The sequence below is a fragment of the Salmo salar genome, chromosome 20, assembly GCF_965601325.2.
Source record: "Salmo salar chromosome 20, fSalSal1, whole genome shotgun sequence".
NCBI lineage: Eukaryota > Metazoa > Chordata > Actinopteri > Salmoniformes > Salmonidae > Salmo > Salmo salar.
In genome coordinates, this window is record NC_138310.1 from 42,646,011 (window position 1) to 42,672,130 (window position 26,120).

The 26,120-nt window shown below is 42.5% G+C and overlaps 1 protein-coding gene across 5 annotated transcripts in view; it reads right to left on the minus strand.

The window, feature by feature from the left end:
* Positions 1–23,002, minus strand: part of LOC106580640 (protein furry homolog) — a 282,430-nt gene extending 259,428 nt beyond the window's left edge. For 3 of the 5 annotated variants that reach the window (XM_082966434.1, XM_082966435.1, XM_082966433.1), the window contains exon 1: positions 22,596–23,002. In XM_082966434.1, coding sequence (XP_082822560.1) covers positions 22,596–22,776 — 181 coding nt within the window. In that variant the 5' untranslated portion in view covers positions 22,777–23,002. Of the gene's footprint in view, positions 1–4,308; positions 4,725–22,595 lie in introns of those variants that run through there. The other 2 variants (XM_082966436.1, XM_014161918.3) reach the window with 2 other exon arrangements.
* Positions 23,003–26,120: the final 3,118 nt, after the last annotated feature.

Sequence of the window (26,120 nt, forward strand, 5' to 3'; positions counted from 1 at the left end):
TCTGACAGAGCTCTAGAGTTCCTCTGTGGAGATGGGAGAACCTTCCAGAAGGACAACCATCTCTGCAGCACTCCACCAATCAGGCCTTTATGATAGAGTGGCCAGATGGAAGCCACTCCTCAGTAAAAGGCACATGACAGCCTGCTTGGAGTTTGCTAAAAGGCACCTAAAGACTCTCAGACCATGAGAAACAAGATTTTCTAGTCTGATGAAACCAAGATTGAACTCTTTGGCCTGAATGCCAAGCGTCACATCTGGAAGAAACCTGGCACCATCCCTACAGTAAAGCATGGTGGTGGCAGCATCATGCTGTGGGGATGTTTTTCAGCGGCAGGGACTAGGAGAAAGGTCAGGATCGAGGCAAAGATGAACGGAGCAAAGTAAAGTACAGAGAGATCCTTGATAAAAACCTGATCCAGAGCGCTCATGACCTCAGACTGGGGCAAAGGTTAATCTTCCAACAGGGCAAATATCCTAAGTACACAGCCAAGACAACGCAGGACTGGCTTCGAGACAAGTCTCTGAATGTCCTTGAGTGGCCCAGCCAAAGCCCGGACTTGACCAAGATCGAGTATCTCTGGAGAGACCTGAAAATAGCTGTGCAGCAATGCTCCCCATCCAACCTGACAGAGCATGAGAGGATCTGCAGAGAAGAATGGGAGAAAGTCCCCAAATACAGGTGTGCCAAGCTTGTAGCATCATACCCAAGAAGACTCGAGGCTGTAATCGCTGCCAAAGGTACTTCAACAAAATACAGAGTAAAGGGTCTGAATACATATGTAAATGTGATATTTCCATTTTTTAATTTTGACTAAATTAGCAAAAATGTCAGAAAACCTGTTTTCGCTTTGCCATTATAGGGTATGTTTAGATTGATTCCATTTTCGAATAAGGCTGTAATGTAGCAAAATGTGGAAAAAGTCAAGGGGTCTGAATACTTTCAGAATGCACTGTATATATTTGGTAATGAATGGTATGGCTGTTGAACAAGTTGAGGAGACTAAATTACTTGGTGTAACCTTGGATTGTAAAACTGTCATGGTCAAAACACATACAGTTGAAGTCAGACATTTTTTCAACCACTCCACACATTTCTTGTTAACAACTGACTTCTACTTTGTGGAGTGTGGTGTCAAAAAAGCAGAGCATCTCTTTATTAGGTACAGACCTCTACCCATCTTTACAAACATTGAATCTACAGTTGAAATCGGAAGTTTAGTCAGTTTTCACAATTCCTGACATTTAATCCTAGTAAAAATTCCCTGTCTTTAGGTCAGTTAGGATCACCACTTTATTTTAAGAATGTGAAAATTCAGAAAAATAGTAGGGAGAATTATTTATATCAGCTTTTATTTCTTTCATCACATTCCCAGTGGGTCAGAAGTTTACATGCACTCAATTAGTATTTGGTAGCATTGCCTTTAAATTGTTTAACTTGGGTCAAACGTTTCGTGTAGCCTTCCACAAGCTTCCCACAATAAGGTGAGTGAAGTAATTTTTACAATTGTTTACAGACAGATTATTTCACTTATAATTCACTGTATCACAATTCCAGTGGGTCAGAAGTTTGCATTCACTAAGTTGGCTGTGCCTTTAAACAGCTTGGAAAATTCCACATTTTACATTTACATTTAAGTCATTTAGCAGACGCTCTTATCCAGAGCGACTTACAAATTGGTGCATTCACCTTATATCCAGTGGAACAACCACTTTACAATAGTGCATCTAAATCTTTTAAGGGGGGGTTAGAAGGATTACTTTATCCTATCCCAGGTATTCCTTAAAGAGGTGGGGTTTCAGGTGTGTCCACAAAATGATGTCATGGCTTTAGAAGCTTCTGATAGGCTAATTGACATCATTTGATTAAATTGAAGGTGTCCCTGTGGATGTATTTCAAGGCCTTCCTTCAAACTCAGTGCATCTTTGTTTGACATGGGAAAATGAAAAGAAATCAGCCAAGACCTCAGAAAAAAATTGTAGATCTCCACAAGTCTGGTTCATCCTTTGGAGCAATATCCAAACGCCTGAAGGTACCACGATCGTCTATACAAACAATAGTACGCAAGCATAAACACCATGGGACCATGCAGCCGTCATAACGCTCAGGAAGGAATGTACTTTGGTGCGAAAAGAGCAAATCAATCCCAGAACAACAGCAACGGACGTTGTGAAGATGCTGGAGGAAACAGGTACAAAAATATCTATATCCACAATAAAACGAGTCCTATATCGACATAACCTGAAAGGCCGCTCAGCAAGGAAGAAGCCACAGCTCCAAAACTGCAAATGCACATGGGGACAAAGATCGTAATTTAGATTTTTTTTACAAAAATAGAACTGTTTGGCCATAATGACCATCGTTATGTTCGGAGGAAAAAGGGGGAAGCTTGCAAGCCGAAGAATACCATCCCAACCGTGAAGCACATGGGGTGGCAGCATCATGTTGTGGGGGAGCTTTGCTGCAAGAGGGACTGGTGCACCTCACAAAATAGATGGCATCATGAGGAAAGGAAAATGATGTGGATATATTGAAGCAACAATGACCCAAAGCATACTTCCAAAGTTGTGGCAAAATGGCTTAAGGACAACAAAGTCAAGGTATTGGAGTGGCCATCACAAAGCCCTGACCTCAATTCTATAGAAAATATATGGGCAGAACTGAAAAAGCATGTGCAAGCAATGAGGCCTACACACCTGACTCAGTTACACCAGCTCTGTCAGGAGGAATGGGCCAAAATTCACTCACCTTATTGTGGGAAGCTTGTGGAAGGCTACCCGAAACATTTGACCCAAGTTAAACAATTTAAAGGCAATGCTACCAAATACTAATTGAGTGCATGTAAACTTCTGACCCACTGGGAATGTGATGAAAGAAATAAAAGCTGATATAAATCATTCTCTCTACTATTTTTCTGAAATTTCACATTCTTAAAATAAAGTGGTGATCCTAACTGACCTAAAGACAGGGAATGTTTACTAGGATTAAATGTCAGGAATTGTGAAAAACTGAGTAAACTTCCGATTTCAACTGTAGATTCAATGTTTGTAAAGATGGGGAGAGGTCTGTACCTAATAAAGAGATGCTCTGCTTTTTTGACACCACACTCCACAAAGCAAGTCCTGCAGGCTCTAGTTTGATCTTATCTTGATCATTGTCCAGTCATTCGGTCAAGAGCTGCAAAGAAAGACCTAGTTAAGCTGCAGCTGTTCCAGAAGATCGGCACATCTTGTTCTTCATATTAATCAGTGGGATAATATTAATACTATGCATACCAGTCTCACTTGGCTAAGAGTTGAGGAAAGACTGACTGTGTCACTTCTTGTTTTTAAAAGAAACATTAATGCATTGAAAATTATTCATATTTTAATTGTCAACTTACAGGCAGCATTGACACACACACACACACACACACACACACACACACACACACACACACACACACACACACACACACACACACACACACACACACACACACACACCACACACACACTCACCACCAGACTCACCACCAGACTCAACACCAGGCCTATTTTCACAGTTCCCAGGTCCAGAAGAAATTCAAGGAAACGTACAGTATTATTCAGAACCATGAGTGCATGGAACTCCCTTCCTCCTTATATAGGGTAAGTGAACAGCAAACCCGGTTTCAAAAAACAAATAAAGCAACACCTCATGGCCCAAAATCTCTCCCCCATGTGACCTACTTGCTGTGTGTATGTTCTGACATGCATGTGGAACTGATAGATGCACACACACTACATGTTAATGTTTTTAAATGTATGTAAACTGTACATTCTTGTGTATGTAATGTATTTCTCGTTATGTGTCGGACCCCAGTAAGATTAGCTGTCGCCATTGGCGTCGGCTAAATGGGGATCCTAATAAATCAAATCAAATAGCATCCTATCCATCCTGCCTCTCTATGGGAAGGCAGGGTGGTGAAGCTGCACTTTAGAGCTGAACCTCCCTAATCCTATTAGGCAGCCCAGCATTGAACAGCAGCTATTTAAACTCCACGGCAGGCAGCTCACGTAGAAAGAAGTCTTACCCTGACCCTCACCCACAAACAGGAAAAGGAGCCAAAACCCAAAAACTTGGGGTAAAACACATAGTGAATCAGCACCACTAAGTAGTTCAGCCAACATGTGCGCAACACTAAGCTACGCTATCATCTCTACGCTGTCTGTCATTCTGAATGACTGAAGCTAAATTTAGTCTGGTGTGGTAGCTAACGCTAACAGCACTAAACAAGCATGCTGCGCTGGAAGCCAGGCAGGCTGGCCGGCAAATTAGTGTATACTCACATCCACTCCAGGACTTGAGCAGAGACTTGATGCTGATCTCAAAGAAGCCTGAGTCCTGTTGGCTGGCCATGCCTATCCAGGCTGCACACAGGTAGAACGTCTCCCTGTTGATGCTACTGTTGTTGTTGTTGTTTACTCCTGCAGCTCTGGAGCAGCAGTTTGAGCTGCCGTTGCTGTCACTGTCACCACACTGTGATGCACAACACTTCTGCTGCGCTGGCGAACACCAGAACAAACTGACACTGCCATGCCCCTCCTTCTCCTCCTCCTCCTGTTCCTGGCGCTCAGCCCTCTATCTCTCTCTCCTCGCTCACTCACTCACTTATCCGCTCTCTCTCTGCTCTCTCACTCCATCATGTTCTCTCCCTGTCCTTGCTCGCTCTCCCACTATCTCTCTCTCCCTGTCCTCACTCTTCCTCTGTCTCCTGCTCCCTCCCTCGCTCTTCCCCTCTCTCAATCCCTCTCTCTTTCTCTCCCCTCCCTCTCTCTACCCCTCCCTCCCTACGTCCCTCTCTCTCTCTGTCCCACCCTACCTCCTGCCCTCTCTCTTCCTATCTATCCCTCTCTCTCTCTGTGTATCTAAAGCCGCACGTCAGGCAGGCATGCAGGGCGGCGATGTGCAAGCTCCCTTTAAATAACTGCATGGAGGCTGGAAGTGCAGGAAGCAATCCTCTTAGTGGAGCTCAGTTAATGATAACCAGTGTTTGTCTCTGCAGCGGCCTGATAATGATGATAGCGATGAGGGACTCGTCCCTCAGAGCTGCTGAGCCCTGTCACTGAGCAACCTGAGACTCTCAGACTGGGAGAGGATGGGAGCTACAGTAAAGGAGGTTACAGTACACTAACAAGCCATCCCAGCACACACACACACACACACACACACACACACACACACACACACACACACACACACACACACACACACACACACACACACACACACACACACACACACACACACACACACACACACACACACACACACACACACACACACACACACACACACGCTGCTGCTACTGTCGATCTATCATGTTGCCTAGTCACTTTAACCATACCTATATGTGCCTAGCTACCTCAATTACCTCCTACCCCTGCACATCAACTCGGGACTGACTATTTATTTTTACCACAGTAGTGCCTTTACCAACATCAGTAACCCAGAGGGCAAAACAATGTTTAAATTATTGAGTTTTTCCTACTGGGAATTTGTCTCCACACATATTTTTCAGTCAAAACATATATCTCCTAATATTGGGATAATGCAAGCTTCATAAGGGAGAGAGTTCACTTTATTGGTCAATTGCACACAAGGTCCAACCGAAATTTGACTTTCACTTTCAACCCAACATACAGGTTTTGGCGTGGGGGGCTGCCACACTGGGTGCCTGGGGAGCTGTTGTTGTGGGGGGTTAATCGTAGATGTTAAGTCCTCCATTGAGGGGTTCTTGACCAGTTCCGACTGACATTTGTGTACAAAGCGCTCTGTGAACGCCATAGGGTCCTGTGCCTTATAATGCCAAAAATAACCCTCTGTCTGCTCTCCGTTTCCCTTCTCCCCCGATTTTCTTAGTTTGACCGGGCGGCCAGCTCTTGGAAGAGTCTTGGTGGTTCCAAACTTCTTCCATTTAAGAATGATGGAGGCCAATGTGTTCTTAGGGACCTTCAATGCTTAACACATTTTTTTGGTACCCTTCCCCAGATCTGTGCTGCGACACAATCCTGTGTCAGAGCTCTACGGACAATTTCTTCGACCTCATGGCTTGGTTTTGGCTCTGAGATGCACTGGGACCTTATATAGACAGGTGCGTGCCTTCCCAAATCATGTCTAATCAATTGAATTTACCACAGGTGGACTCCAATCAAGTTGTAGAAACATCTCAAGGACGATCAATGGAAACACGATGCACCTGAGCTCAATTTTGAGTCTCATATTAAAGGGTCTGAATACTTATAGAAATAAGGTATTTCAGGTTTGTATTTTTATAAAGTTGATAGTGCAAACCTAAGTAACAGTACAGAACAAAAATGATCAGGCCTGCTGTACATCTTACTATTGAAAGTATTGTTGAAAAAAAACATTTGGTTGGAACTGTTGCTGTTAAAATACCATAAATAATTGGTATTCTGAATTGGAATACACTGTTTGATCACATAACACAGATATAGACCAGAAAACACACACATAGTCCTAATAAGAGGTGTGTGGCTGTTGAAGTTTTCAACAAGCAGGTCTATTCTGGGATCAGTTTTTGACAGTACAACACTGAGGTCATGCTCAGCATTGAGACTGTTTCTGTATTTTATTCTGGATCCCTAGGCAGCAGCTTCTGTCTGTCTGTCTCTGTCTGTCTGTCTGTCTGTCTGTCTGTCTGTCTGTCTGTCTGTCTGTCTGTCTGTCTGTCTGTCTGTGTCTCTGTCTCTCTGTCTCTCTGTCTCTCTGTCTCTCTGTCTCTCTGTCTCTCTGTCTCTCTGTCTGTGTGTTGGAGTGTCAGTGTAGTATGTGTGAGGGTAGAGTCCAGTGAGTGTGCATAGAGCCAGTGCAATTTTTTTTAAATAAATGGTGTCACAATTGGCTCATTCATCCCCCCTCCTCTCCCCTGTAAATGAGAACGTGTTCTCAGTCAACTTACATGGTAAAATAAGGATTAAAAAAAAATGTATTAGTCACATGCGCCGAATAAAACAGGTGTAGACCTTACCATGAAATGCTTACTTACAATCCCTTAACCAACAACGCAGTTCAAGAAATAGAGTTAAGAAAATATTTAGTAAATAAACAAAAGTTAAAAAAATTATAAAAAGTAACACAAAGTAACAATAACGAGGCAATATACAGGGGGTACTGTTACCGAGTCAATGTGCGTGTTACGACTTCCGCCGAAGTCGGGCTCCTCTCCTTGTTCGGGCGGCGTTCGGCAATCGACGTCACCGGCTTTCTAGCCATCGCCGCTCCATTTTTCATATGTCCATTAGTCTTGTCTTGTTCCATACACACCTGGTTTTCATTTACCCAATCAATCTACTTGTATTTAACCCTCTGTTTCCCATCATGTATTTTGTGTGTAATTGTTTCGTGTTATTGTGGTGTTTTATTACGCGCTTTACTTTTGTTATGTTCCGTGTTTTGAGTGCATTTGATTTATGTAGTGCTCTCGTTTTTGGGAACGAAAATAAAAGTGCACCTGTTAAACATTACTCTGCTCTCCTGCACCTGACTTCGCCTCTAGTACACCCCTTGACAGTGCGGGCATACAGCTTAATCAAGGTAATTTGTACATGTAGGTAGAGTGACTATACATAGATAATAAACAGTGAGTAGCAGCAGTGTAAAAACAATTCAAATAATCCTGGTAGCCATTTGATTAACTGTTCAGCAGTGTTATGGCTTGGGGGTAGAGGCTGTTCAGGAGCCTTTTGGTCATAGACTTGGTGCTCTGGTACTGCTTGCTGTGCCGTAACAGAGAGAACACTATGACTTGGATGACTGGAGTCTTTGACAATTTTTTTAGGGCCTTTTTAGGTGCTAGATGGCAGGGAGCTCGGTCCCAGTGATGTACTGGGCTGTACGCACTACCCTCTGTAGCGCCTTGTGGTTGGATCCCAAGCAGTTACCATACCAAGCGGTGATGCTTTTTGAGGATCTGAGGGCCCATGATTAATATTTTCAGCCTCCTGAGGCGTTGTCGTGTCCTCTTTACAACTTTGTTGTTGTGTTCGGGCCATGATAGGTCCTTAGTGATGTGAACACCGAGGTCCTTGAAGCTCTCGACTCGCTCCACTACAGCCTGTCTATGTGAATGGGGGCGTGATCGGCCCTATTTCCACAATCAGCTCCTTTGTCTTGCTGATGTTGAGGGAGAGATTGTTGTCCTGGCACCACACTGCCAGGTCTCTAACCACCTGTCTCATTGTCATCGGTGATCAGGCCTACCACCGTCGTGTCGTTTGCGAACTTAATGATGGTGTTGGAGTCGTGCGCGGTGACGCAGTCGTGGGTGAAAATGGAGTACAGAAGAGGACTAAGCAAGCACCCCTGAAGGCCCCCGTGTTGAGGGTCATTGTGGCGGATGTCTTGCTACCTGGAGGTGGCCCGGTTGGGAAGTCCAGGATCCAGTTGCAGAGGGAGGTGTTTAATCCCAGGGTCCTTAGTTTAGTGATGAGCTTGGAGGGCACTATGGTGTTTCATGCTGAATCAGTGAACAAAATTCTCACATAGGTGTGGCTTTTATCCAGATTGGAAAGGGCAATAGGGAAAGGCTTATACAACTGAAATGTGTCCGCATTTAACCCAACCCCTCTGAAACAAAGAGGTGCGGGGGGGCTGCCTTAATCGACATCCATGTCTTCTTCGCCTGGGGAACAGTGGGTTAACTGCCTTGCTCGGGGGCAGAACGACAAATTTTTACCTTGTCAGTTCAGGGATTCCATCCAGCAACCTTTCAGTTACTGGCCCAATGCTTTAACAAATAGGCTACCTGCCGCCCCTTAGAGATTGCGTCATCTGTGGATCTGTTGCGTCATCTGAAGATCAGAGTGGGTTCAGGGTGTCTGGGATGGTGGTGTTGATGTCAGTCATGACCAGCCTTTCAAAGCATTTCATGGCTGTACCGCACATTACGCTGGACAGAAAAAACACAGCACAGAAAATCAAGCCCTTAGATGTAGCTTTTCTCTCTGGGTTAAATAAATTAAACAAGCTCTAGTAGGCTAATCTTTTTGAGTGTGGACTGTATTACTGTACTGTATTGTATTATACTGTATTACGTGGACTGGAATTACACACGTCGTTCAAACCATGAAGCTGGGAGAGAACATTTGATGCTGGTGCAGGACATGCGGCCTATGAAGTTACAATTACAGGATAGCAAATTTGATTTAAATTTGGAAATATAGAGAACTCTAAAAGTATTGGGACAGTGACACATTTGGTGTTGTTTTGGCTCTGTACTCAAGCACTTCGGATTTGAAATGATACAATGACGATGAAGTTAAAGTGCAGACTGTCAGCTTTAATTTGAGGATATTTCCTATCATATCAGGTGAACCGTTTCGAAATTACAGCACTTTTTGTACATAGTCACACCATTTTAGGGGAACAAAAGTACTGGGACAAATTTCCTTATATGTGTATTAAAGTAGTCGAAAGTCCTAGCACACAATGATTACATCACGCTTCTGACTCTACAAACTTGTTGGATGCATTTACTGTTTGTTTTGGTTGTGTTTCAGATTATTTGTGCCCAATATAAATTAATGGTAAATAATGTATTGTTTCATTTTGGAGTCACTTTTATTGTAAACAAGAATAGAATGTGTTTCTAAACACTTCTACATTAATGTGGATGCTACCATGATTATGGATAATCCTGAATGAATTGTGAATAATGATTAGTGAGAAAGTTACAGAGGCAAACAGTAAATATCATACCCACGAATGTGCTAACCTCCACTGTTATTGTAATGGTGAGATACAGTTGAAGTCAGAAGTTTACATACACTTAGGTTGGAGTCATTAAAACTTGTTTTTCAACCACTCCACAAATTTCTTGTTAACAAATTATAGTTTTGGCAAGTCGGTTAGGACATCTTCTTTGTGCATGACACAAGTAATATTTCCAAAAATAGTTTACAGACAGAGTATTTCATTTATAATCCACTGTATCTCAATTCCAGTGGGTCAGAAGAGTACATACACTAAGATGACAGTGCCTTTAATTAAACAGCTTGAAAAATTGCAGAAAATTATATCATGGCTTTAGAAGCTTCTGATAGGCTAATTGACATCATTTGAGTCAACTGAAGGTGTACCTGCAGATGTATTTCAAGGCCTACCTTCAAACTCAATGCCTCTTTGCTTTACATCATGGGGAAATCAAAAGAAATCAGCCAAGACCTCAGAGAATTTTTTTTTAAACCTCCACAAGTCTGGCTCATCCTTGGGAGCAATTTACAAACGCCTGAAGGTATCACGTTCATCTGTAAAGACAATAGTACGCAAGCATAAACACCATGGGGCCATGCAGGGTCATACCGCTCAGGAAGGAGACGCGTTCTTTCTCCTAGAGATGAACGTACTTTGGTGCGAAAAGTGCAAATCAATCCCAGAACAACAGCAACGGACGTTGTGAAGATGCTGGAGGAAACAGGTACAAAAGTATCTATATCCACAGTAAAACGAGTCCTATATCGACATAATCTGAAAGGCCGCTCAGCAAGGAAGAAGCCACTGCTCCAAAACCGCCATGAAATAGCGGACTACGGTTTGCAACTGCACATGGGGACAAAGATCGTACTTTTTGGAGAAATGTCCTCTGGTCTGATGAAACAAAAATAGAACTGTTTGGCCATAATGACCATCGTTATGTTTGGAGGAAAAAGGGGGAGGCTTGCAAGACGAAGAACACCATCCCAACCGTGAAGCACATGGGGTGGCAGCATCATGTTGTGGGGGTGCTTTGCTGCATGAGCGACTGGTGCACTTCACAAAATAGTAGGCATCATGAGGAAAGGAAAATGATGTGGCTATATTGAAGCAATATCTCAAGACATCAGTCAGGAAGTTAAAGCTTGGTCGCAAATGGGTCTTCCAAATGGACAATGACCACAAGCATACTTCCAAAGTTGTGGCAAAATGGCTTATAGACAACAAAGTCAAGGTATTGGAGTGGCCATCACAAAGCCCTGACCTCAATCCTATAGAAAATTTGTGGGCAGAACTGAAAAAGCATGTGCGAGCAAGGAGGCCTACAAACCTGACTCAGTTACACCAGCTCTGTCAAGAGGAATGGGCCTACATTCACCCAATTTATTGTGGGAAGCTTGTGGAAGGCTACCCGAAACGTTTGACCAAGTTAAACAATTTAAAGGCAATGCTACCAAATACTAATGGAGTGCATGTCAACTTCTGACCCACTGGGAATGTGTTGAAAGAAATAAAAGCTGAAATAAATCATTCTCTCTACTATTATTCTGACATTTCACATTCTTAAAATAAAGTGGTGATCCTAACTGACCTAAGACAGGGAATTTTTACTAGGATTAAATGTCAGGAATTGTGAAAACTGAGTTTAAATGTATTTGGCTAAGGTGTATGTACATTTCTGACTTCAACTGTATTAGCATGTCTTGATATTTGTGCATCTGTAACTTTCTCACTCATCATTATTTACGATTTATTCAGGACTTTCCATAATCATGGTAGCATCCACATTAATGTTGAAGTGTTTAGAAAAATATTAAATTCATCTTTACAATAAAATTGACTCTAAATAACACAATACATTATTTACCATTCATTTCAACTGGGCACAAAATTATCTGCACATTGATCTGTCAGAGCAGCTCACAGATCACTGCACCTGTACATAGCCCATCTATAATTTAGCCCATACAACTACCTCTTCCCCTACTGTATTTATTTATTTATTTATTTTGCTCCTTTGCACCCCATTATTTCTATTTCTACTTTGCACTTTCTTCCACTACAAATCTACCATTCCAGTGTTTTACTTGCTATATTGTATTTATTTTGCCACCATGGCCTTTTTTTTACTTTACCTCCCTTATCTCACCTCATTTGCTCACATTGTATATAGACTTATTTTCTACTGTATTATTGACTGTTTGTTTGTTTTACTCCATGTGTAACTTTATCTTGGCCAGGTCGCAATTGTAAATGAGAACTTGCCTACCTGGTTAAATAAAGGTGAAATAATATATATATATATTTTTTTAAAGCAACGATGTTCGAGTCGTAGGCTGTTTTGAAACTCTGCAACTGCAATTAAAATAAAAATCATCTTTGCAAATAAAAAATAAGATGACCACCAAAAGCCAGATGGAAATTTGTGAATTAGACGCGCATTCTGTCCTTATATTACTGTAGCATAGGCTATGCTGCAGCAAATTTAGGCCTACCTGTCACAAGAAAAAAGTGACCATGATTAGGTGATACATGCTTTGTGAAGTGCACTCCATACTAAGATGCGCTGTCGGTCCCCACCCTGAGCATTGATGATTGATCATGCAGATAGCAGAGAGAAGGCCATAGAGAAGTCAGATTTAGACACTGCACATAATTTAACAGTTCCATTTCACGTCTGTTCATAAAAATAATGTATCATAATTTACTGGTTTCTCGCATGAGCTTATCCTGCGAAAAGGGAGGGGGTTTGGGCGGGAACACTCTTTAACCTGTTGGGGATAGGGGCAGTATTGACATGGCTGGATAAAAAAACGTACCCGATTTAATCTGGTTACTACTCCTGCCCAGTAACTAGAATATGCATATAATTATTGGTTTTGGATAGAAAACACCCTAAAGTTTCTAAAACTGTTTGAATGGTGTCTGTGAGTATAACAGAACTCATATGGCAGGCAAAAACCTGAGAAGGTTTCATGCAGGAAGTGGCCTGTCTGACAAGGTGTCGTTCTTCTTGTCTCTGTTTATTGAAGAGTGAGGATCTTAGCTGTCCCGTGACACTTCCTACGGCTGCCATAGGGTCTCAGAAGGCGGCAAAAAGTTGAATCGTGGCTTTGCAGGCTCTGGCTGAAAAAAAGTAGCGCGTTTGGGTAGTGGCTGGTTACAGTACTGTGAGACTCAGGCTCGTGCCCGCGTCGACCGAAAGCTTTGTTTACTTTCCTCTGTTTAGCTAAATGGACATTCCCGGTCGGAATATTATCGCTTTTTTACGAGAAAAATTGCATAAAAACGGATTTTAAACAGCGGTTGACATGCTTCGAAGTACGGTAATGGAATATTTAGATTTTTTTTGTCACGAATTGCGCCATGCGCACGACCCTTATTTACCCTTTCAGATAGTGTCTTGAACGCACGAACAAAACGCCGCTATTCGGATATAACGATGGATTATTTTGGACCAAACCAACATTTGTTATTGAAGTAGCAGTCCTGGGAGTGCATTCTGACGAAGAACAGGAAAGGTAAGACCATTTTTGTTATAGTAAATGGGATTTTGGTGAAGGCTAAACTTGCCGGGTGTCTAAATAGCTAGCCCTGTGATGCCGGGCTATCTACTCAGAATATTGCAAAATGTGCTTCATCCGAAAAGCTATTTTAAAATCGGACATATCGAGTGCATAGAGGAGTAATGTATCTATAATTCTTAAAATAATTGTTATGCTTTTTGTGAACGTTTATCGTGAGTAATTTAGTAAATTGTTAGTAAATTCCCCGGAAGTTTGCCTTTTTCTGAACGTCACATGCTAATGTAAAAAGCTGGTTTTTGATATAAATATGAACTTGATTGAACAAAAAATGCATGTTTTGTATAACATAATGTCCTAGGTGTGTCATCTGATGAAGATCATCAAAGGTTAGTGCTGCATTTAGCTGTCTTCTGGGTTTTTGTGACATTATATGCTAGCTTGAAAAATGGGTGTCTGATTATTTCTGGCTGTGTACTCTGCTGACATAATCTAATGTTTTGCTTTCGTTGTAAAGCCTTTTTGAAATCGGACAGTGTGGTTAGATTAACGAGAGTCTTGTCTTTAAATAGCTGTAAAATAGTCATATGTTTGAGAAATTGAAGTAATAGCATTTCAAAGGTTTTGAAAATCGCGCCACAGGATTCAACTGGCTGTTACGTAGGTGGGACGAATTCGTCCCGCCGGTCCCATAGAGGTTAAATCTCGGTAACCTCGTTCTCGCTATTCAACCCTAAGCCACACTACAAGAAAGCTACAGACCAATGACAGAAAGCTACAGCCCCACAGCTACAGTTACAGCCACACTGCAAGAAAGCTACAGACCCACTGCCAGAAATCTACAGACACACTGCTACAAAGTTACAGCCCCACTGCTAGAAGAGCAGAGAAATGTGAAATGTCCCAGCTGTCAAGGCTTATCACAACTTTTACTAGGAAACTGCATCTGTCTCACCTGCAGCTGTGTACTGTACAACACCTTCCACACACACACGATGTCACAACACTACGGTAGTTGGCCTGATCACCTACGATGATGAGACAGCCTCTAGGGAGGAGGTCAGTGACCTGACAGTGTGGTCAGTGGCGTGTATTTATGGATGGCAAGGGAAGCCAGGCCTCCCCGACAAAATGACAAAGAAAAAAATACTAAAATATATAAAATAATGTATCTTTCGTCTCTCTCTGTTTCATAATTTTCCTTCAATTCACAAGAGGCTAAATGTATCTCACAGGAGAAATCATCAAAGCGAACAAAACACTGCACTTCTGTCTCTGTATGTGTAGCACATCTATCTGATGCTGTTGGTCAGAAAGAGTATGACATTGTTGCCACCCGTAGCAATGAAGGGAAACCAGTGAGAATTTGGCCTCCCCTTAATAAAAAAGTATAAATAGTAGCCCATCTGCGCTGAGCTAAACTGAGTGTGCTCAACTGTGAATGGTCCTGGCGCACCAAAAAAAAGTGTCAAGGGAAGCCAAAGTAAAATGTAATGTAAAAAAATTAAATTGTTGCATCTCGTTGTGTCTTTGTCCTCCGGTGGCTAGCTAGCTAGCTAGCTAAAATTGTCCCTTTCCTAAATGGATGGAGATAGGGATTTGGTCTTGTAGTTAAACTTCATTCTCCATACTGGCCAATGATTATAAGGGCAATTCTGATCCAACAATAAATTCATACATTTTTCCCCTGGCCTGAGAGGATGGAAGTTCAACATGTAGCTAGATGTAGTAAGCTAATGTTAACTAGCAGGCTCATCGTTACCATGAAAGGAAGTTAGACTAGCGAGCAAGCATTTTAGCCAGGTAGCCTAGGACAACAAAAACTAAAAGAGCATACTGTTTGACAGAGTCATAGACCATTTCAGCAACATGAAAGAGGAGGATGGCATTGGCGTTTCTAAGTCAACATGTTTTTTATACTTGCACACACACACACACACACACGCACACGCACACGCTCACACTCACACATACACACCCACATAAAGAGAAATCAGTACTATGGAAAGCCACATCATATGTAACTTACATAGATTGGACTGAATTGTTTTTGGTATCTTTTAGCTGTCACTGTATTAGACTAAGCATAGGTAATTTGAATATGTTGAAATGTTGAAGTTGAAATGGTGCTGAAATAATGGAGGCCAGTGGTGCGCAGGTGTTACGTTCCCACAAGACAAACTCAAAATATCGCTCACAACAAAGGGAACTAACAAAGAAAATCACTTTAACAACCAAGCAAAACAGAAAGGAGTTCAAAAGGGGTTCTGAAAGGCACTGATATGGGTGCCCACTGAAAGTTGGCAAAGAGACTAGTAAGGGGTACTAAAAGATACCCACCATACCCACCATGGATGCCCACAAATCGCACCTCAGCTGACCTGAAGTGTAGCTCTCACAGCATCTTTTAAGCTCCACTGGAGCACTGGGCCAGCCACTCCTCATTAGCATTTGGGCCAACACAGGTAAAACACCTTCCCACTAACGAGTTGGCAACCAGCGTAATGACTGACAAGGTGACACCAATCTGTGAGACCTATGTGCTAATATGCTATACGTGCTAAAAGTCCAACCTCAAAACATAAATGGAAAAACCAAAACCTGCAACATAAATCTAAGATGGCGTAGCAGTCGGACATGTGTTTTGTCTTGTCCCATGTGCCAGTCTGCACAGCGCGATATCAACCCAGAGCATATCGGACTGCTTTTTCCCTACCACATCTCCGGATTCCTACCGCAAGCTCTGGACCATTACACCGGATCATTGCGGCTAGCTAGCTGCAATCCGAGTGGCTACTCCTGGCTAACGCCTCTGTCCCGAAGCAAGCACCAGTTAGGCCTAGCTCCAGGCTATCTCCCGGCTAGCTGAAGAGGTCTACCAGCTAATTCTTGGGCTACAATACATCTTTTGCCAATTGGCCTGGACCCTTTATTGCCGACACGGAGCTCCGCAGATCCATCATGACTGGTCTGCCAACGTAATTGTCCGAGGTCGTTTCAACAGGCTTTTCCGTTGTGACGTCGCCGAAGACCCATGTGCTGGCCACGGCCCGCTAGCTCCAGCTCGCCTAGCGTAGTAGCGAATACCGAACAGCTCCCTGACTCACCCAATGCTGCTCATTGGACCCTATAATCACTCGGGTACACATGCCTCCCCCTAATGTCAATATGCCTTGTCTACTGCTGTTCAGGTTAGTTATTATTGTTTTATTTCACTGTAGAGCCCCCAGCTCTGCCCTAAATGCCTTAGATAGCTCTTTTGTCGCACCCTCCACACATGCGGAGACCTCAACTGGCTTAACTGGTGCCTCCAGAGACACAACCGCTCTCATCGTCACTCAATGCCCAGGTTTACCTCCACTGTACTCACATCCTACCATAACTTTGTCTGTACATTATGCACTGAATCTATTCTACCATGCCCATTAATCTGCTCCTTTTATTCTCTGTCCCCAACGCACTAGACGACCAGTTCTTATAGCCTTTAGCCATACCCTTATCCTACTCCTCCTCTTTTCCTCTGGTGATGTAGAGGTCAACCCAGGCACTGTAGCCCCCAGCAACACACCCATTCCCCTGGCGCTCTCATTTGTTGACTTTTGTAACTGTAAAAGACTTGGTTTCATGCATGTCAACATCAGAAGCCTCTTTCCTAAGTTTGTTTCATTCACTTCTTTAGCACACTTCGCCAACCCTGATGTCCTAGCCATGTCTGAATCCTGGCTTAAGAAGGTCACCAAAAATTCAGAAATTTCCATCCCCAACTACAACATTTTCCGACAAGATAGAACTGCTAACAGGGGTGGAGTTGCAATCCACTGCAGAGATAGCCTGCAGAGTTCTGTCTTACTATCCAGGTCTGTGCCCAAACAATTTGAGCTTCTACTTTTAAAAATCCACCATTCCAGAAATAAGTCTCTCAATGTTGCCGTTTGTTATAGACCCCCCTCAGCCCCCAGCTGTGCCCTGGACACCATATGTGAATTGATTGCCCCCCATCTATCTTCAGAGTTCATACTTTTAGGTAACCTAAACTGGGATATGCTTAATACCCCGGCCGTCCTACAATCTAAGCTAGATGCCCTCAAAATCTCACACAAATGATCAAGGAACCTACCAGGTACAACCCTAAATCCGTAACCATGGGCACCCTCATAGGTATCATCCTGACCAACTTGCCCTCTAAATACACCTCTGCTATCTTCAACCAGGATCTCAGCGATCAATGCCTCATTGCCTGAGTCCGTAACAGGTCCGTGGTCAAACGACCACCCCTCATCACTGTCAAACGCTCCCTTAAACACTTCAGCGAGCAGGCCTTTCTAATCGACCTGGCCCAGGTATCCTGGATGTACATTGTCCTCGTCCCGTCAGAAGAGGATGCCTGGTTGCTCTTTAAAAGTGATTTCCTCACCATCCTAAATAAGCATGCCCCATTCAAAAAATGTAGAACTAAGAACAGATATAGCCCCTGGTTCAATCCAGACTTGACTGCCCTTGACCAGCACAAAAACATCCTGTTACGTACTGCATTAGCATCGAATAGCCCCCTCGATATGCAATTTTTCAGGGAAGTCAGGAGCCAATATACACAGTCAGTTAGGAAAGCTAAGGCTAGCATTTCCAAAAAGAAATGTACATCCTGTAGCACGAATTCCATAAAGTTTTGGGACACTAAAGTCCATGGAAAATAAGAGCACCTCCTCCCAGCTGCCCACTGGACTGAGGCTAGGAAACACTGTCACCAATGATAAATCTACGATAATCGATCATTTCAATAAGCATTTTTCTACAGCTGGCCATGCTTTCCACCTGGCTACCCCTTCCCCGACCAACAGTTCTGCACCTCCCGCAGAATCTTGCCCAAGCCCCCCCCCACTTCTACTTCACCCAAATTCAGACAGCTGACGTTCTGAAAAAGCTGCAAAATCTGGATTCTTACAAATCAGCTGGTTTAGACAATCTAGACCCTCTCTTTCTAAAATGATCAGTCAAAATTTTCACAACCCCCATTACTTGCCTGTCTTCCGTATCATCTGAGATCCCCAAAGATTGGAAAGATGCCGCGGTCATCACTCTCTACAAGGGGGGAGACACTCTAGACCAAACTGTTATAGACCTATATCCATCCTGGGCTGCCTTTCTAAAATCTTCGAAAACCAAGTTAACAAACAGATCACCGACCATTTCGAATCCCACCGTACCTTCTCCACTATGCAATCTGGTTTCCGAGCTGGTCATGGGTGCACCTCAGCCACGCTCAAGGTCCTAAACGATATCATAACCGCATCGATAAAAGACAGTACTGTGCAGCCATCTTCATTGACCAGGCCAAGGCTTTTGACTCTGTCAATCACCGCATTCTTAGCGGCAGACTCAATAGCCGTGGTTTCTCAAATGACTGCCTCGCCTGGTTCACCAACTACTTCTTAGTTTAGTGTGTCAAATCGGAGGGCCTGTTGTCCAGACCGCTTGCAGTCTTTATGGGGGTGCCACAGGGTTCAATTCTCGGGCCGACTCTTTCTCTGTATATATCAATGACGTCGCTCTTGCTGCTAGTGATTCTCTGATCCACCTCTACGCAGACGACACCATTATGTATACATCTGGCCCTTCTTTGGACACTGTTATTAACCTGTTGGGTCTAGGGGGCAGCATTTGCACGTCTGGATTAAAAAAATGTACCCGATTTAATCTGGTTACTAATCCTACCCAGTAACTAGAATATGCATATACTTATTATATATGGATAGAAAACACTCTAAAGTTTCCAAAACTGTTTGAATGGTGTCTGTGAGTATAACAGAACTCATTTGGCAGGCAAAACCCTGAGACATTTTCTGACAGGAAGTGGATACCTGATGTGTTGTATTGACTTTAAACCTATCCCATTGAAAAACACAGGGGTTTAGGAATATTTTGGCACTTCCTATTGCTTCCACTAGATGTCACCAGCCTTTACAAAGTGTTTTGAGTCTTCTGGAGGGAGATCTGACCGAACAAGAGCCATGGAACGGTGATGTCCCATTAGACACCTGGCGCGCTACTTCATGTTGGGTACCCTCGTTCCAATACGTTATAAAAGACTATGCATTCGTCCACCTTGAATATTATTCATGTTCTGGTTAAAAAAGGCCCTAATGATTTATGCTATACAACGTTTGACATGTTTGAACGAACGGAAATATATTTTTTCCCCTCGTTCATGACGAGAAGTCCGGCTGGCTTACATCATGTGCTAACGAGACGGAGATTTTTGGACATAAATGATGAGCTTTTTTGAACAAAACTACATTCGTTATGGACCTGTGATACCTGGAAGTGACATCTGATGAAGAGAATCAAAGGTAATGGATTATTTACATAGTATTTTCGATTTTAGATCTCCCCAACATGACGTCTAGTCTGTATCGCAACGCGTATTTTTCTGGGCACAGTGCTCAGATTATTGCAAAGTGTGATTTCCCAGTAAGGTTATTTTTAAATCTGGCAAGTTGATTGCGTTCAAAAGATGTAAATCTATAATTCTTTAAATGACAATATAATATTTTACCAATGTTTTCTAATTTTAATTATTTAATTTGTGACGCTGACTTGACTGCCGGTTATTGGAGGGAAACGATTTCCTCAACATCAATGCCATAGTAAAACGCTGTTTTTGGATATAAATATCAACTTGATAGAACTAAAAATGCATGCATTGTCTAACATAATGTCCTAGGAGTGTCATCTGATGGAGATTGTAAAAGGTTAGTGTATCATTTTAGCTGGTTTTATGGTTTTGGTGACCCTGTCTTTGACTTGACAAAACATTACACACAACTCTTGTAAATGTACTGTCCTAACATACTCTAAATTTATGCTTTCGCCGTAAAACCTTTTTGAAATCGTAAAACGTGGTTAGATTAAGGAGATGTTTATCTTTCAAATGGTGTAACATAGTTGTATTTTTGAAAAATTTGAATTTTGACATTTATTTGGATTCAAATTTGCCGCTCTTGAAATGCACCTGCTGTTGATGGAGTGCACCACGGGTGGCACGCTAGCGTCCCACCTAGCCCCAAGAGGTTAAACCTCCAAACGAGCTTCAATGCCATACAACAACCCTTACATGGCCTCCAACTGATTTTAAATGCAAGTAAAACTAAGTGCATGCTCTTCAACCGATTGCTGCCCACACCCGCCCGCTCAACTAGCATCACTACTCTGGACGGTTCTGATTTAAAATATGTGGACAACTACAAATACCTAGGTGTCTGGTTAGACTGTAAACTCTCCTTCCAGACTCACATCAAACATCTCCAATCCAAAGTTAAATCTAGAATTGGCTTCCTATTTCGTAACAAAGCATCCTTCACTCATGCTGCCAAACATACCCTCGTAAAACTGACCATCCTACCGATCCTCGACTTCGGCGATGTCATTTACAAAATAGCCTCCAATACCCTACTCAATAAATTGGATGCAGTCTATCACAGTGCCATCCGTTTTGTCACCAAAGCTCCATTTACTACCCACCACTGCGACCTGTATGCTCTCGTTGGCTGGTCCTCGCTTCATACTCGTCGCCAAACCCACTGGCTCCAGGTCATCTACAAGACCCTGCTAGGTAAAGTCCCCCCTTATCTCAGTTCGCTGGTCACCATAGCAGCACCCACCTGTAGCACGCGCTCCAGCAGGTATATCTCACTGGTCACCCCCAAAGCCAATTCCTCCTTCGGCCGCCTCTCCTTCCATTTCTCTGCTGCCAATGACTGGAACGAACTACAAAAATCTCTGAAACTGGAAACACTTTTCTCCCTCACTAGCTTTAAGCACCAGCTGTCAGAGCAGCTCACAGATTACTGCACCTGTACATAGCCCATCTATAATTTAGCCCAAACAACTACCTCTTCCCCTACTGTATTTATTTATTTTGCTCCTTTGCACCCCATTATTTCTATTTCTACTTTGCACTTTCTTCCACTGCAAATCTACCATTCCAGTGTTTTACATGCTTTTTTGTATGTACTTCGCCACCATGGCCTTTTTTTGCCTTTACCTCCCTTATCTCACCTCATTTGCTCACATTGTATATAGACTTATTTTTCTACTGTATTATTGACTGTATGTTTGTTTTACTCCATGTGTAACTCTGTGTTGTTGTATGTGTCAAACTGCTTTGCTTTATCTTGGCCAGGTCTCAATTGTAAATGAGAACTTGTTCTCAACTTGCCTACCTGGTTAAATAAAGGTGAAATAAAATTTTAAAAAGCTCACTGGTCACAATAGCAACACCCACCCATAGCACGTGCTCCAGCAGGTATATTTCAATGGTCATCCCCAAAGCCAACACCTTCTTTGGCCGCCTTTCCTTTCTGTTCTCTGCTGCCAATGACTGGAACGAATTGCAAAAATCCCTGAAGCTGGAGACTTGTATCTCCCTCTCTAACTTTAATCTTCAGCTGTCAGAGGAGCTTACCGATCATTGCACCTATACACAGCCCATCTCAACAACCTCATCCCCATATTGTTCTTTTTGTTGTTGCTCTTTTGCACCTGTATCTGGGGTGCAAGTCTGACACCAACAGGCTCCTGAACACCTTCTATCCCCAAGCCATAAGACTGCTAAAAAAAATGCCTACACGGACTATCTGAGTTGACCCTTGAATTTAATTTTTGCACCGTCTGTCTATGCACACTCACTGACACTCCAACACACGCACGCACACATGCTTAATTTGCTCACACACACATACTCACATATAATCTTCATATACGCTGCTGTTACTCTGTTTATCTTATATCCTGATGCCTAGTCACCTTACACCTATACATATCTACCTCTATCACTCCACTATTCCTGCACATTGTAAATATGGTATTGGAACTGACCCTGAATATAGCTTACTTACTTTCTCGTGTTCTTCTTATTTCTTATTTTAATTTTAATTTCTTGTTTTTGTTTTACCTGTTGTTATTTTTAGTACTACATTGATACTGATTACTGCATTGTTGGGTTTACAGCTTGTATTTGTGCACGTGACATTAAAACTTGAAATTAGTAATATGACGTAGCCGACATAGCACACAAGTTTCTCTATGAATCTTTAAGTAAAAAGTCCTAAGATTCGAGGTAACCGTGACAAATATAAGTGGAGAGTGAGGTATTTCATAGAGTGGTGATATGAGTAGCTGCAATTAGTCTGTTATTAGTTTTCTGGCATCAAGTCTACACAGGTCCCACACTAAAACCAGGTTCCAAGACTTATCCTCCGACAACTACATTGGCAGATAAAACCCTAGCCTTCAGCACCAAGATATTTCCCAGCATGTTAAACATCCAAAACAGCACCTACTTTCCAAGTCCAGAATGGTGGGCCTTTTCTTGGGATGCATCTTTTTAAACTTCCCTTGGAAGTCTTTGGCGGGAAACAGGTCCACATGTAGACTGGCCATGCGAATCATGACCACCTCATCCTGTCCCTTCGAGCAGTCCGCTTCAGCACACTCCCCCACGTCCCACTCCTTTAGAGACATGCTGATTGAATGGCAAGGAGCCCACCGCGCAGAGTTCAAGACCTCTGTCCTAGCAACATTGAGAGCCTGCGAGGGCAGTGTATTTCTGCTTTTTGTTTAATTTCTCCTCCTTCCTTTTCCTCCTTCCCAGCCCACCCTTTGTTATCTAGCGCTCCGTCTGGAGAGAATTACTGTGTTGCTGTAAAGAGATGTAGCGGAGCATCCAGCCAGCTGCCAGTCCTGCTAGTGTGTGTTAACCCCTGCACTTGTCAGAGCAGTTTAGCGAGTTACAGTAACATGCATGAATTGGGCAGGTGTCTGATTACTTCATGGTTGGCCCCTCCTCTTTTCAGCAAAGATAGCACAGAGAGAGAGAGAGAGAGAGAGAGAGAGAGAGAGAGAGAGAGAGAGAGAGAGAGAGAGAGAGAGAGAGAGAGAGAGAGAGAGAGAGAGAGAGAGAGAGAGAGGGGGGCAGAGCCAAAGCTTGGGAGTGAAAGGAGAGGTAACAGGGCCAAGCAAGCAGAGCTCTGCCAACTTCAACAGAACCTTTTATGTGCAGGAGGTGTTACCAAACAAACATTCTCCATACGTTTAACACAGTCCAGGCATGAGGCAGTCTGCACTTTCTCCCAAGACAACACACACACACACACACACACAAACACTGGTCCTCTAATTGATCAGCCACTCTGAAAGTTAACATTTCTTATTAATTTATTTCAGGAACCTCCCCATTTCAAAAATGTTTTAACTAGCTGTGAGCAGCATTCAGAACCAGAGAGAATGACAGGCGTGGTGTTTAATGCGTTCGAGCTGACTACTCCTCATGTTGATTTCTGGACCCGTATTCATAAAGCATCTCATTGTAGGAGTGCTGATGTAGGATCAGGTTTTCCCTGTCCATGTGATCTTATTCATTATGATTTAAAAGAAAAAATGGATCCTAGATCTGCATTCCTACTCTGAGACGCTTTATGAATACCGCCATGGTCGTCAGGACAATGCATCCCCCATATCAACCTGAAAGTCACCTCCGCCTCTCCCTGCTTCCTCCCTTATCCTGATCCTGTGTAACGGAGGCTGTGTGATGTTTATGCAAACACCTAGGCTTTTGCTCAGTGGGCTAACACTGTCTTGTGACGTGCACAAGACCCAGGTTCAAACAATCTTCAGATGCCACATCCACAGCCAGTTCAGTTTTGGGTCAGGGTCACATGTCAGCCCAGCATTTACAACAATATCTCTAGAGTTTTAAGTCAATTTCCCTCACAAAAAAAAATAACTGCTGTACAGTGCAGTATAACTGCAGTTCAAATGCAATACACTGCCGTTATTTTGCAGTGATTCGGCTAGTACTGCGTAAAAAATAACACCATACAATGCAGTTACTGCACTTTTACCACTTTTATTTTCAAAACTGTAAACATTTTTATGGTTAAAACATGAAATATTAAACACAACAAGTAAAACAAATATATTGCAGAATTGACATGAATTAAAAAATGGTTCTCTCTGAGCAGGGTGTATTCAATCAATCTTTTTCAATAGACACGTAAACTGGACACACCTACTGTACATGTACAAGTTTTTCCTAAGCTGGTTGGGCTACATCAGCAATACAAACATACTGTGTATGCACTTGAAGGCGTTTTCTGTTTAAAAGAGTCACCACATTTAGCCAGCGAACAACTGGACCATTCTCCCCTTTTCCTGGGTAGCTAAACTGATTTCCAATTAGTTTATTGAATGAAAAGGGGAGTAGCTCCTGACTAATTTCCTAAATACATGTGGATGGTACTCTCGAAACTAAACAAACAGAAATGAACTAAATCGAATAGGATACAGAAAGACAATTCATAAAAGCACCTGAACTGAGTATATCTGGACTCATTATGCTCTTTTCTTCAAAATAACACGTTAGATATACAGTAATTATACAAATATAAACTATGTCAATATAATTCCAACAGTTCTAACTCAGGAAGTAGCCTATATACACAGGCTGAAAATCAATTAGCTCAATGGTTTTCTACCAGACAGTATAATCGTAGTGAACCGAAATACAACATAGATCCGAGCAGAACGAAACACCACCCCCTCATCGCACTTTCCCTTCTCCACCTTGACTTCTATCAAGCTGTCAGAAAAACAGGTAACCTTAAGAAAAACGTGTGTTTAGAACAAACCTGTAAAATAAGTCATCAGACATAGGGCCTACTATACATTCACCACCACCGTTGCCACTCCTGTAGCTGACAGTTTACCTCGTTAGGCCTCTGACCTACTTTTTAAAAAGTCCTCTAAGATCCAGGCTCTCTGATTAGAGTCAATGACAGAATAGAGCAAAGAAAAACAACAAAACTAATAAAGCTCAGTACACCCTATGGGCCCTGGTCAAAAGTAATGCACTATAGGGAAGAGGATGCCATTTGGGATGCGGAGCATAGCTCATAATAAGTATGTTCACATGTGAGAGATTATGTGAGAGATTTGATATCTTCAGCCACTTTTGAAACTAATGAGAACACTTTTGACCAAAACCCTATGGACACTGGTCAAAAGTAGTGCACTATAAAGGGAATAGGGAGCCATTTGGGATGCAGATTAAGACACCTGTTCACACTTTTCTGTTAGCCCAACAAGCTGAGAGGTGTGTTGAGTTCAAACATTTGAAGTATACTTTCCCATATCCAATACCTGTAATGCCTTTTTGCATAGTTCTATATTTAGAGGACAGCTGAATGCATGGCTGCCCAACTTTGTTCCTGGAGTGCTACCCTACTGTAAAATGTAGGCCTATTGAACAGTGGCCTAATGTTTCGCTGAAACAAAAAATGTCAAACAATATCCAAAATGTACACCTTGCGCATGCTTTTGCGAAAAATAAATCAAATAATAAATCCCACATTGCGCATGCTTTTGTGAAAATGCACTGTACAATTAGGCTACTATGCCATTTAATTTATTGAACAATTACATTTTGAGGCTATAATGGCCTACTTTGACTTCCTTTCTTTTGCAGCATTGTTGAGAAACAGAATAGCGTCCAATGTGCCAGGTTTCAGTCGGCGCACATATAGTTAGGCCCGAAAGCTTAGGCTTACGCACTAATGGCAGATAAAAAAACCTCAATGTAGCCTATAGATATGACTTAGAATTATACATTTCTGGATTTTTTTAGCCATTGTTTTCTATTTATTCAACCCGCTCACAACGAGGATATAACCGCACCCTGGAGAACACGGGTTATGAGTCAAACCAATCACTAAAACACGCACATACCCACATGCACGCACACACACACACACACACACACACACACACACACACACACACACACACACACACACACACACACACACACA